Source organism: Mustelus asterias, chromosome 11 (genome assembly GCF_964213995.1).
Source record: "Mustelus asterias chromosome 11, sMusAst1.hap1.1, whole genome shotgun sequence".
Lineage (NCBI taxonomy): Eukaryota > Metazoa > Chordata > Chondrichthyes > Carcharhiniformes > Triakidae > Mustelus > Mustelus asterias.
Genome location: NC_135811.1, coordinates 73231496 through 73246103, shown reverse-complemented (window position 1 = coordinate 73246103; position 14608 = coordinate 73231496). Strand labels below are relative to the sequence as shown.

The 14608-nt window shown below is 47.2% G+C and overlaps 1 protein-coding gene across 2 annotated transcripts in view; it reads left to right on the top strand.

The window, feature by feature from the left end:
• LOC144500592 (integrin beta-3-like) overlaps nucleotides 1-14608 on the top strand; it is a 106710-nt gene that overhangs the window by 37227 nt on the left and 54875 nt on the right. For both annotated transcript variants that reach the window (XM_078223756.1, XM_078223757.1), the window contains exons 4-6: nucleotides 6791-7043; nucleotides 9807-9969; nucleotides 13456-13617. In XM_078223756.1, the coding sequence (XP_078079882.1) occupies nucleotides 6791-7043; nucleotides 9807-9969; nucleotides 13456-13617 (578 nt within the window). The remainder of the gene's footprint in view (nucleotides 1-6790; nucleotides 7044-9806; nucleotides 9970-13455; nucleotides 13618-14608) is intronic.

Here is a 14608-nt window from a genome sequence, read left to right as displayed (position 1 = left end):
GTCTTCCCCCACAGCTTTCCACCGGCAAGCAACCGTAGAATTCCCCATAGCAGCTTGGAAACTAAGTGTTATATCTCTAAGGTAATCACCACTGTGACTGAGTTATTTGGTATCATGAACTTTCGGAGCGCTGCTCCTTCATCAGGTGAGTCACTCACCTGACGACGGAGCAACGCTCCGAAAGCTCGTGATACAAAATAAACCTGTTGGACTTTAACCTGGTGTTGTGAGACTTCTTACTGTGCCCACCCCAGTCCAACGCCGGCATCTCCACATCGTGACTGAATTGGCCATTGATAAATCGAGCTGGGTCTCCCAGACTAAAGTGGAAGCCACAATCTTGGATTCTTCTCCCCTAAGCAACAGCAATGCAGACGGGAGTTCTTCTCAGTGGTCAGGTGGCCATTCCATTGTCTGAAAGTTAAAGGAAGAGCTTGTACTAAATACCGGGGGGGGGGGGGGGGGGGGGCGCGGGGGGTGGGTGTCCTGTCCCACCCCGCCCCGCCCTGCCTGCCATGGGAATTGTAGCAGGAGGGGTAGGGGGGTGGGGGGAGGGGTGCGGACCATGCAAAGATCCATTGGCCTTGGCTTGGATTTTCCAGTTTTGAGGCGAGCACGGGCAGAAAATCCCACCCCGAGCCTTTCGGTACCTCAGAGTGTCCCAAACCTCCAAACAGCCGATGAAATACCGACAAATGTAAAAAAAAAAGCAGCTAATTTGCAAGCACACGAAATAGAAGCAGAAGTGGGCCCTCGGGCCTGCTCCACCAGTCAACAGGATCATGCTTAGTCTGTGTTTCAAATTTCACATTTCCATCTACCCCCGAAAATCTTTGATTCCTTCCCCACCAGAATCTATCCATCTCCATCTTAAGAATATTCAATGACCCCGCCTTCATCACCTGCTGAGGCAGAGAGTTCCAAAGTCGCACAACCCGCAGAGAGAAAAAAATTCTCCTCCTCCCGGTTCCAAAAGGACGGCCCCTAATTTTAAAACACTGCCCTCTAGTTCTGAACTCACCCTCAAGAGGAAACATTCTTTCCACCTTGTCAATACCGTGCAGGATCTTATAGACTTCAATCAAGTCACCCCTCACTTTTCTAAACTCCAGTGAAAATAAGCCCAGCCTGTCGAACCTTTCCTCATAAGACAACCTGCCCATTCCAGGTATCAATCTGGTAAATCATCCTGCGCTGCAAGATCCCACAATCAACAATGAGCTTTATGAATAGGGGATAGAGTACAAGAGCAAGGAAGCTATGGGAATGTACAACATAGAACGGTACAGCACAGGAACAGGCCCTTCAGCCCACAATGTTGTGCCAAACATGGCACCAAATTAAACAAATCCCTTCTGCCTGCCCTTGGTCCATATCCCTCTATTTCTTGCATATCCATGTGCTTATCTAAAAGCCCCCTATATGCCCCTATCATATCTACCTCCAACACCACTCCTGGCAAGGCGTTCCGGACACCTAGCACTCTCTGTGTAAAAAAGTGATCCTCACATCTCCTTTGAATTTTCCTCATCTCGCCTTAAGTGCATGCCCACTGGTATTACACGTTTCAACTCTGGGAAAAAGATTCTGACTCTCAACCCTATCTATGCCTCTCATAATTTTATAGACTTCTGTGAGGTCTCTCTCAGCCTCCGCCACTCCAGAGAAAACAATCCTAGTTCATATAATCCCTTCAGTGCAGAAGGAGGTCATTTGGTGCATCGAGTCTGCACTGTCCACCACCCTACCCAGACGCTATCCCCATCACCCCACATATTTACTCTGCTAATCCCCTGACACTATGTTTAATTGAGCACGGCTAATCATCCTAACCTGCACACCTTTGGACTGTGGGAGAAAACTGGAACACCCGAAGGAAACCCACGCAGACACGGGGAGAATGTGCAAACTCCACACAGACAGTGACCCGAGGCAGAATTGAACCCGGGTCCCTGGCGCTGTGAGGCAGCAGTGCTAACCATTGTGCCACTGTGTTCAGCCGCTCCTTATAGTTCATACCCTCTCTCCTGTGCACGATGGCACAGTGGTTAGCACTGCTGCCTCACAGCGCCAGGGGCCCAGGTCCGATTCCCGGCTTGGGTCACTGTCTGTGTAGAGTTTGCACATTCTCCCGCATTTGTGTGGGTGTCCTCTGGGTGCTGCAATTTCTTCCCACAGTCCAAAGATGTGTGGGTTAAGTGGATTGGCCATGCTACATTGCCCCTAGTGTCAGGGGGGCTAACTAGGGTAATGCATGGGGTCATGGGGATAGGGCCTGGATGGGATTGTGGTTGGTGAAGACCCGATGGGCTAAATGGCCTCCTTCTGCACTGTAGGATTCTATGATTCCTTATGGTTCATACCCATTCATATGATCTACCCTCAACTTAAGTATTGTGCCAATTCTGGGCATCGCACCTTAGGAAGGATGTGCAGGTGTTAGAGAGAGTGCAATAAAGATTCACAAGAATGGTTCCAGGGATGAGGAACTTCAGTTATGTGGATAGATTGGAGAAACTGGGACTGTTCTCCATGGGGAAGAGTAGATTAGGGGTAGGTTTGATCAGAGTGTTCAAAGTCATGAGGGGTCTAGGCAGAGAGAATCTGTTCCCATTAGTGGAAGGGCTGAACAGCAGAGGGCACAGATTTAAGGTTATGGCGCAAAGTAAGCAATGGCAACATGTTTTTATGCAGTGAGTGGGTAGGATCTGAAATGCCTCAGAGTGTGGTGGAGGCAGGGTCAGTCGAGGCTGTCCTGAGGGAATTGGATCAGTGATGGAGAAAAGAACGTTTACAGGGCAATGGGATCAACACAGAGGACTGACACCCAGAGTTGCCTCTTTCTATGAACGCAAGAACTAGGAGCAGGAGTAAGCTATTTGGCCCCACATGCTAGCTCCGTCATTCAATAAGATCATGGCCGATTTTGACTCTATCTTTAGAACATAGAACATAGAACAATACAGCACAGCACAGGCCTTTGGCCCATGATGTTGTGCCGAGCTTTATCTGAAACCAAGATCAAGCTATCCCACTCCCTATCATCCTGGTGTGCTCCATGTGCCTACCCAATAACCGCTTAAATGTTCCTAAAGTGTCTGACTCCACTATCACTGCAGGCAGTCCATTCCACACCCCAACCACTCTCTGAGTAAAGAACCTACCTCGGACATCCTTCCTATATCTCCCACCATGAACCCTATAGTTATGCCCCCTTGTAATAGCTCCATCCACCTGAGGAACCTCTGCTTTAACTCTGCTACAAGTACCCACTGAACAGACATGAGGATGAGTTGGACTTCAACCAATGAAAATTCACAGAGCGGTTCAGAAAAACTGATGAACAGATTAATATTTCAAGTTTAACTGTCCATCAGAATGAAAAGTAGAAAGATAAACAAGTGTTTTACCAGGGTTGGAATAAAACAAAGATGGGGAGAAGACAAAATACTGAATCTAATCAAGGGGAGCAAGTTGACTGTTACTGAGTAGTTTGTAGATCAATGTGCAACAGGAATGGACCACAGACATGTCCATAAAGCCTGGTCTGTTTGCTCACATAACATAACAAGTATGAACAGGAGGAGGCCATTCAGCCACTCGAGCTTGCTCCGGCATTCTATAAAACCATGGATGATCTGACTGTAGCCTTAACTTCACTTTCCTGTCTAACCCCATTAATCCTGGACTCCTTATAGATTAAAATCTGTTCAATCCATCCAGCCTAGAATACATTCAATGACCCGCAGCCTTTTTCCGTGGAAGAGACTAACGACTGTGTAAGAGAACAAAAAACTCCATTTCAGTTGTAAATGGGGGACCTCTAATTTTTAAATTGTGTCCCCTAGTTCCGGACTCCCCACACCTAACGAAATGTCCTCTCAGCCTCCACCCTGTCAAGTCCCCTCAGAACCTTATAACTCACAATAAGATCACCTCTCATTTTTCAAAATTCCAATGAGCTTAGGCCCAACCGGTTCAACCTTTCCTCATAAGACAAACCTAGGGGAGACGTACAAAAGGGTCCAGAGGGGCAATTTTTTCACTCAGAGTGTGGTGAGTATCTGGAACAGCAGTAGTAGAGGCGGGGACAGTGTTTTCTGTGGTACGGTGTTTGCCGGGGTACGGTGTTTGCCGGAGTACGGTGTTTTCTGGGATAGTGTTTGCCGGGGTACTGTGTTTTGCCAGGATACAGTGTTTACCGGGGTATGGTGTTTACCGGGGTATGGTGTTTGCCGGGGTATGGTGTTTACCGGGATATGGTGTTTGCCGGGGTATGGTGTTTTCTGGGATACGGTGTTTGCCGGGGTACGGTGTTTGCCGGGGTATGGTGTTTTCTGGGATACGGTGTTTGCCAGGGTACGTGTTTGCCGGAATACGGCATTTTCTGGGGTGGCGGTGTTTGCCGGGGTGGCGGTGTTTGCCGGGGTACGGTGTTTGCCGGGGTACGGTGTTTGCCGGGGTATGGTGTTTTTGACCTGGACTGGGGTTAGCGTATCGCTGTAAACTAGGGCTGAGGTGGGCGCTGGATTGGAAATGAGTAATTGCTGCTGAGGTGACTGAGGAAGCAATGGTCCGTACGTTCAGTTGAAAAGTACCTGATTTCCTTTTATTAAGATCAAAATTCTATCAGTTGTCCATCATCGAGGTGTTTAAAGCTAAATTATAAAAGTCTGTGGGGGGTAGCTCAGTTGTTTTGATAATATTTTCTCCTTTATAGTTCAGTTCATAACAAGCGATGATACGACCCACTTATAGATACCTTGACCTAAATAGAAACATCCTTCGTAACCTTCCACTGGAAGGAAATTGCTCATTGACATTTACTTTATCTCAATATTCAAGTTACTGCTTGAAAATGAGAAAACCCATATAGCTGTTACACTGAGAGCAACATTTGCTCCAACATGAGTGCATCGCACCCTGACTCATTGTGAGATGGAACTTCAAACCAAGTAAGGAAATTCATTTGTATCTTCACTGGCTGCTCCTCATTCTGAGAGAGAATCAGCCCTGTGTCTGCTCAGATTTCTGATATATCTGATATTTATCTCCAAACTGCAGCAATTATTAATATTATGTTTGCAGTCAGTCACTAGGGGAATCCTGCAGGTATTCATGATATACAAAAGCCTATCTTGCATTTACATGGGAGGCATTAGGGGGGATGATGACCTCGTGGTATTATCGCTAGACTATTAATCCAGAATCTCAGCTAATGTTCTGGGGACCCGGGTTCGAATTCCACCACAGATGGTGAAATTTGAATTCAATAAAAAAATTTGGAATTAAGAATCTACTGATGAAACCATTGTCGATTGTTAGAAAAACCCATCTGATTCACCAATGTCTTTTGGGGAAGGAAATCTGCCATCCTTACCTGGCCTGGCCTACATGTGACTCCAGAGACACAGCAATGTAGTTGACTCTCAACTGCCCTTCACAGGGCAACCAGGGATGGGCAATAAATGCTGGCCAGACAGCGACACCCAAGTCCCATGAACTTAAAAAAATTGCACATTTCACAACCTTGGGATGCAAAGGAGTACTTGTGAAGTTTAATCACGGTTCTACTGTTGGATAAGTGGCAACCAATTGGTACACAGTGAGCACCCACAAACAGCAATGAACCATAGAATCCCGACAGTGTCGAAAGAGGCCATTCAGCCCATCATGTCTGCACCAACTCTCTGAAAGGGCATGTTATCCTGGCCCACCCTCTCTGGCCTATCCCCATAACTCTGCACATTTACCATGGCTAACCTACACATCTTTGGACACGAAGGGACAATTTAGCATGGCCGATCCACCTAACCTACACATCTTTGGACTGTGGGGGGAAAACCGGAGCACCCGGAGGAAACCCACGCAGACACGGGGAGAACGTACAGATTCCACACAGACAGTAACCTGAGGCCAAAATTGTATGCTATTGGCGCTGTGAGGCAGCAGTGCTAACCACTGTGCTGCCCTATGAGTGAGATAAATAACCATAACTCAATTAGCGTGTTGGATAAAACTCTACACAATGTCCGCCTGTTTTTGGTCAGCAGACTGTGGCATCTGAGAGAAAACAGCACGCGATTTAATTTGCAAAATAGGAGTAACGCGTAAAATAAGTGACCAAGAAAATAGATGTCTTTGACACAAATTAGGGGCCCCCCAATTCCAACTGAAATTGAGTTTTTGTTCTCTCACAGAGTCGTTAGTCTCTTCCACAGAAAAAGGCTGCGGGTCATTGAATATATTCCAGGCTGGATGGATTGAATAGATTTTAATCTATAAGGAGTCCAGGATTAATGGGGTTAGACAGGAAAGTGTAGTTAAGGCTACAGTCAGATCATCCATGGTTTTATAGAATGGCGGAGCAAGGAGTGGCTGAATGGCCTCCTCCTGTTCATACTTGTTACGTTATGTGAGCAAACAGACCAGGCTTTATGGACATGTCTATGGTCCATTCCTGTTGCATATTGATCTACAAACTACTCAGTAACAGTCAACTTGCTCCCCTTGATTAGATTCGGTATTTTGTCTTCTCCCTGTCTTTGTTTCATTCCAACCCCAATAAAACACTTGTTTATCTTTCTGCTTTTCATTCTTTTGGACAGTTAAACTTGAAATATTAATCTGTTCATCAGTTTGTCTGAACCGCTCTGTGAATTTTCATTGGTTGCAGTCCAACCCATCTTCATACCTGTTCAGTGGGTACTTGTAGCAGATACATATGCAGGATCTGGCCTTGACCTGCTGATTCTTAATGTTGTGTGTATACCTTTGTAACATCCCACAGGTGAGTCCATATCATTCACAGTCCAGGCGCGGCAGGTGGAAGACTATCCTGTGGATATCTACTACCTGATGGACCTCTCTTTTTCTATGGCCGACGATTTGAAAGCCATCGAGAAACTGGGCACAGAGGTGGCCAATGAAATGAAGAAACTGACCAGCAACCTGCAACTGGGCTTTGGAGCTTTTGTGGACAAGCCCCTCTCTCCATACATGTATATGACAACAGAAGCGGAGATCAAAAACCCCTGTGTTAGGTAAGGGAGGAGAGATTTGCATATATCTAGACTCATGTTCTTCAATATCGTTGAAGAAACCTGTGAGATAGTGGCCCTCAACAAATCAATTCCTGAAGAATCACTGCAGTCTGCATCACATTAATGCTCAAAAACACCACTAGATGAACAAATATCTCTCCTGTCAAGAAATGGGACTTGCACGTAATAGCCTCGGCTGTTGACCCACTGTAATATTGAGGGAGTGCTACATTGCCGCAAGTGCCATCTTTCAGATGAGATTTTAGGCCCCATCTGCCCTCTCAGGTGAATATAAACATCTGATCACACTATTTTTGAAGTAGGAATTTTCCCACTGTCCAATTCTCTTCCTGTACCTAGTGGTGGACTAGGGCAGACCTTTCATCTGGTTCCATAGCGAGTAATTTCCGGGAAAGAGCACTAGTCTGTCGTCAGCAGCTTATAGCTTGAGGGATGGCTGACCACGAGTCTCTCACACTCTTACCACCAGCCATTGGAAGGATTTTGCAGGTTGACACTCAGCCTGTTTGACCGCGTTATGATTTTGATTTGATTTATTATTGTCACATGTATTAATATACAGTGAAAAGTATTGCTTCTTGCACACTATACAGACAAAGCATACCATTCATAGAGTATATGGGGAGAAGGAAAGAAGAGGGTGCAGAATGTAATGTTACAGTCATACCTAGGGTGTAGCGAAAGATCAGCTTAATATAAGGTAGGTCCATTCAAAAGTCTGATGGCAGCGCCTTCCTTGGCCATCAAGTGCTGGGGTGGGACTCGAACTCAGAGCTTCTAGCCCAGAACCATAGATGCTATCCATTGCGCCATATGATCTCCGTTATCCCACTTTCCTGACCAATAATTATCCCTCAACCAACATCACTGGAAATTGACAAAAACAGAAAATACTGGAAATTCTCAGCAGCTCTGACAGCATCTGTGGAGAGAGAATAGAGCCAACGTTTCGAGTCTGGATGACCCTTTGTCGATTTAGGTGTAGGCCTCCGATTAGCCTAGTGAGTAGCCTGCGTTGTATCTGTCCTGGGAGAGCTCAGTATTCAACAAAAACAGAGAAACAGAGAACATCAAGAACACATTTCAGGAGGAGATAAACGGGGCTTTAATTAGTGGCAGGATGAAGATTTAGGGGGCAGGAAGGTGGAGATGAGGCCAAGGTGAGATCGGCCATGATCGTATTGAATGGCGGAGCAGGCTCAAGGGACTGAATTGCCCACTCCTGCTCCTAGTTCTTATGTTCTTATTACGTTACGTTATCCGGTAGACTTTAGTTACGTGGAGAGACTAGAGAATCTGTGATTAATCTCCTTGGAACAGCAAAGGTTAAATAAAGCTTGAATAATCTCCCAAAATTATGAAGGATTTTGATAAGAGTAGGATAAGGAGGAACCTGTTTATATCACCAGAGTTCAGATAATTGCCAAAAGAAACTCGGGGATGGGGGGGGGGGGAGGGAATGAAGAAGATTATTTTTAAATTGCGACAATTTGGAATCTGGGGCAGAATCTCCCAAAAACATTCTAAGTGCCAAATTCGTGTAAAAGCTGGAGTAAATCACGCTGGTTTTTTTAGCGGGATTTTCAAAATGAATCTCCCACACTCTGTGCCCTGCAGAGTGCCCGAGTGAGATTTACACTGAAAATCAGTGAGCGGGGCCTATTCCTGCTGGAGAGGCCGGCAACATAGCGCTGAGTGGGCCACTGCACATGCGCCGATCTGTCAGCGCTGAGATTGGCACACGTGCAGTAGCCCCGTACTGCCGGTCTCTCGATCGCTGGACAGCACAGCAACCCTCCATCGTTGACCCTCTGACGCCCCCCCCCCCCACCCCCCACCCCACCGCCCCATGCCCCGATCATTGGCCTCCCGGATGTCTCCGGACCAGCCCCTGCGCCCCCCCCCCCCCCCCCCCCCCCCCCCCCCCCCCGCCCGGCCTGCTTCTATCTCCCCACTCTCCCAATCACCCCCCTGCAGGAGTCCCAACCCCGACCTCCCCCCCACCCCCCCGTTCCCCCCCGGCCCTCCCCGCAGGCTGACCGCCCCTCCCCCCCCCCCCACCCCCGACTGATCTCCCCCCCCACCCCCTAATAGGCCCCACCTCCTCTGGCCCGGACCCCTTGGGCATTGCCACTTTGCCCCTTGGGCAGTGACAGGAGGCTAGGCTGGCACTACCAGGGCTGGCAATGCCCAGTGGGTACCCCTGACCTCCTGGGGGGCCTCCCTGGCCCCCCTTTACTCCAGCAAGGTCAGGCCGCCTAGTCCTCATTAGTGGGGAGTTGTTGGAAACCCCGCTGGAATGAACCACTCCTAGTGGTTCTCAGTCCTGGGCCTGCTGATGAAATGTAAACAGAAATTGAAATACGTAAATCGACACGGAGATGATGCAGCCGGCAATCCAGGGCCTGGAGACACACGGAGGCCGTGGCACCCAGCAGGGAGCCCACTAAATGTCCTTCATGCTAGAGCAGCTCAGCGGGCTGGGAGAATCACCCACATGCTGTCTAAAAGGCCTCGGAAATCTGTGCTCAATCATAACTTTAAAATAAGAATGGATGGATACTTAGAAAAATTCTTGGGGATTTGGATAAGGAGCAGAAGCGTGACACTAATTGAATAACTCTTCAAAGAACCAGCAGGGGCACAATGGGTCGAATAGCCTCCTTCTCTATTGATAGCTGCAAAGCAGAAATCACGATTCAAGACCAATGCTTATTGAGATTTTTGTGCATTTTTAAAAAGATTTTCGAGAACGTGTGCGCGCATGTTTGGATTCAGAAATGCTCTCAAACTGACGGCAGAAGTCGAGAAGTTTAATGAGGAAGTAACCAAACAGCAGGTCTCTCGAAACCGGGACACGCCGGAAGGAGGAATGGACGCCATACTTCAGAGTGCAGTGTGCAGTGTGAGTAGAGTTAGACTGGTCCCCAGGCGTCTGCTGGAACTCCTGCTTGAAGTGGATTATCGGAGGGAAGCACCTCCCCAGAATGTTTCCATTCATAATTCTTCCCTCAGCCCTGGCTTTCACCACCCCCTCTCCTGCTCGTGATGTCATGGTATTCCTAAATATTGGCAATCCCAATATTGGCACCCTGTTTTGTCATGTTACTGGTCATTTGGAATATCGCAGTCCGCGAGATTCCATTTATCATAGAATCCCTACAGTGCAGAAGGAGGCCATTCAGCCCATCAAGTCTGCATCAACAACAATCCCACCCAGGCTTTATCCCCGTAACCCCATACATTTAGCCTGCTAATCCCCCGAAACTAGGGTCAATTTAGCATGGCCAATCAACCTAACCCGCGCATCTTTGGAGTGTGGAAGGAAACCGGAGCATCCGGAGGAAACCCACGCAGACACAGGGAGAACGTGCAAACTCCGCACAGACAGTGACCCAAGCTGGGAATCGAACCCGGGTTGCTGGCGTTGTGAGGCAGCAGTGCTAACCACTGTGCCACCGTGCCGCCCCAATTTCTATCTAATACCCACATTAAAATGAACTGCAATCAGGAATGTAAACCAGAGCTGATTTATTTTTGACTTTTGTATGCCCGGGTTCTGAGGCCAACAATAGTGACCAATCAGTCACGCCCAATTGAGGTGAGCCCATTCTACTCCCAGAACTGAACCTGGGACCCCCCTCAACCTGGAAGCGGGGAGGGGGGGGTGGGTGGACAGAGGGGTTTGGGGAGGGTGGGGGGGTACGGGTGCCTTTGACTATAAGACTGATGGGGAAGCCTGGATTTGTAAGCCCCTAATAGGCCCAAGTCCCATCACACAGCGTGGAATTTAAATTCAACTCATAACATTGAAATCTAGTCTCCGCAACGATGACCGTGACAACTATTATCCATTGTTGTAAAAACCTTGTAAGAAGTTTAACAACACCAGGTTAAAGTCCAACAGGTTTATTTGGTAGCAAAAGCCACACAAGCTTTCGGAGCTCTAAGCCCCTTCTTCAGGTGAAGGGGCTTAGAGCTCCGAAAGCTTGTGTGGCTTTTGCTACCAAATAAACATGTTGGACTTTAACCTGGTGTTGTTAAACTTCTTACTGTGTTTACCCCAGTCCAACGCCGGCATCTCCACATCATAAAAACCTTATCCAGTCTGGCCAGACCCGCAGCTATGTGGCTGATTCCCAACTGCCCTCGGAGCTGGCTTAGCAAACCACTTCATTCAAGGGAAGAGCAATAAGCACTGACCCAGCCAGCGATGCCCACATCCCATGAAAGAATTTAAAAAAAATCTTCCACCTGATTTTCTCAGTATCTTTGTGAGGAACCGAGGGGAAAACTGTTTTGGTTTCATGAAGAATGACCTCGCAAGCCGCTCAGCTGCAGAAGGATGGGCAATATATCTTAGAATCATAGAATCATCATAGAATCCCTACAGTACAGATGTAGGCCATTCGGCCCATCGAGCCTGCACCAACAATAATCCAACCCAGGCCCTATCCCCGTAACCCCACATATTTACACTTGCTAATCCCCCTGACACTAAGGGGCAATTTAGCATGGCCAATCAACCTAACCCGCATGTCTTTCGGACTGTGGGAGGAAACCGGAGCACCCGGAGGAAACCCACACAAACACGGGGAGAACATGCAGACTCCGCACAGACAGTGATCCAAGACAGGAATTGAACCCGGGTCCCTGGCGCTGTGAGGCAGCAGTGCTAACCACTGTGTCACCGTGCTGCCCTTGGGACCTTGTCAACAGAGCCACATTCTGCAATTGATTTTTAAAATACAATCGGTTGAGTGTCTCCCCAATGAAGTGGACAGGTCCTTCCATCCCCAGAAATTGGGATTAAACCCAGTCTTGTTTGATGTCTTTGAGGGTTAGTAGCACCAGAAGATGCCAGGGATTCTGTCAGTCCTGACTGTGGTTAATTACAGGAGGATCTGGTTATTGGCAGTGCCAGGAGTGGAAGGGTTAACTGATATTGCCTGCCCTCTCCACTTAGTCAGTGTTTGCCACATTGAGCTAAATTAACTCATCCCTGGCTCAAGGAGGACCTGTGATGATGAAAGAACCAGGAGGAGTGAAAACTAATCAAAGGGATATAAAAACGGGAATAGGCCGTTCAGTCCCTGGAGTCTGTCTCCGCCACGTTAGATCAAAGTTTATTTGTACACCATCTCCATTACTTCAGTATTACTGAAAAAAAAAATCAAAGCTTTTTGCCTTGCACTCATCAGACCACTTTGCAAGAACAAGGACATGCTGTTTGATAGAATCTTCTCCGCCCATCTTTGGGAATACAGCTTACCTATCATCACACTAGCACTGAAATTCATTAACCATGTTACTCATTTGTGTGATAGGTAGATCGCCTTTTTGGCTTAAGAGCATAAACATAAGAACTAGGAGCAGGAGTAGGCCATCTGGCCCCTCGAGCCTGCTCCGCCATTCAATAAGATCATGGCTGATCTTTTTGTGGACTCAGCTCCACTTACCCGCCCGCCCACCATAACCCTTAATTCCTTTACTGTTCAAAAATGTATCTATCCTTGCCTTAAAAACATTCAATGAGGTAGCCTCAACTGCTTCACTGGGCAGGGAATTCCACAGATTCACAACCCTTTGTGTGAAGAAGTTCCTCCTCAACTCAGTCCTATATCTGCTTCCCCTTATTTTGAGGCTATGTCCCCTAGTTCTGGTTTCACCCACCAGTGGAAACAACGTCCCTGCTTCTATCTTAACTATTCCCTTCATGATCGTATATGTTTCTATAAGATCTCCCCTCATTCTTCTGAATTCCAATGGGTATAGCCCCAGTCTACTACTTGGCGGCAGCATCCTCTCAGTGACAAAAAAAAAGTGACAGCCATTTGCAATTCATTCCCCAGGGCAATGCCTTGACCAATCAGGGTCAAGTTACTTGCTTGAAATTTCAAACAATGCTTGGCAGTTAACTGTCAGTCACCATCAACTGGTTCATTCTCCATGGCAACACCTCTACCAATTAGAACCCACTTGCCAACCAATTAGCACTCTCTTTTCATACAGTATAAATTGTTGTTTTCCCCTTTTAGCTGGTGTTCTTGCAAAATGAGTGGAAGACAAAAAGCTTCGACGTGCCTCTTTTTTTGAGAATACTTAGTTCTGTACTACCAAAGGACTATCTCCATTACCCTCCTTTGGTTTTTATTCCCAGCAATCCCAAACAACAGAAACCTATCAATCTCTTAATTATTTGAAATAGAGTAGATTGGATCAGTGGCGATGAAACTGAATCCATTCTTATTACACAGAATCCACGAGGAACACAGTGATATATGTTCGACTTGGTATATTCTTTTGGGATGTTTGTGACAATTCACTGTATGCAGGGAGGGGGGAGAAGTCTCCCTTTGAATTGTTCTAATGGATCCTTTATTCATTTCAGGATAACATTGGTTGGCGTCAAGAGGCCACACACATGTTGGTCTTTGTCTCTGATGCCAACTCACACTTTGCACTGGATGGGAGGCTGGCCGGTATCACTCGCCCCAATGATGGACAGTGTCACATGGGTCTGGACAATGAGTACAATGCCTCCACCATCTTGGTACGTTGATGAGGGAACATGGTTCGAGCAAGATGAGGACTTGGGATGAGGAGAGGTCACTGGCTAGTCCAGAAGTTTCACATCACTTAGTTGAAGGGTCAGTTACGAGGGGACACAAGTTGAAAGTGAGGGATGGGAGGTTTAGGGGGGATTGGAGGAAAAACCTTTTACCCAGAGGGTGGTGATGATCTGGAATGCGCTGCCTGGGAGGGTGGTGGAGGCGGGATGTCTCACGTCCTTTAAAAAGTACCTGGATGAATACTTGGCACGCCAGAACATTCAAGGCTATGGGCCAAGTGCTGGCAAGTAGGATTAGGTTGGCAGGTCAGGACCTTCCAAGTGTTGGTGCAGACTCAATGGGCTGAAGAGCCTCTTCTGCACTCTAGTATTCTGTGATCCCACCATCAGCTCCAGCCATTCCATCACCTGGGTAAACATTCTGAATAAATATGTCTTGATTTCATAAGCTCATAAAATATAGGAGCAGAATTAGGCCATTTGGCCCATCGATTCTGCTCTGCCATTCGATCATGGCTGATATGCTCCTCATCCCCATTTTCCTGCCTTCACCCCATACCCTTCAACCCATTACCAATTAAAAATCTGTCTAACTCCTCCTTAAATTTACTCACTGTCCCAGCATCCACTGTATTTTGAGGTAGTGAATTCCACAGATTCACAGCCCTTTGGGAGAAGAAGTTTCTCCTCAACTCTGTTTTAAATTTGCTATCCTTTATCCTAAGACTTTGACCTCGCATCCTAGAATGCCCCACAAGAGGAAGCATCTGCTCCATGTCTACTTTATCCATATCTTTTATTCATACTTTTTATCATCTTGTATACCTCAATTTCATCTCCCCTCTTCTAAATTCCAGAGAGTATAGGCCTAAACTGCTCAATCTCAATTCCAAAGAGTATTCATCCACTCTGACAACCCCTAATCCCCCAATCTGTACCCGCTTCCACCACACCACCACAGCACCCCCCACCC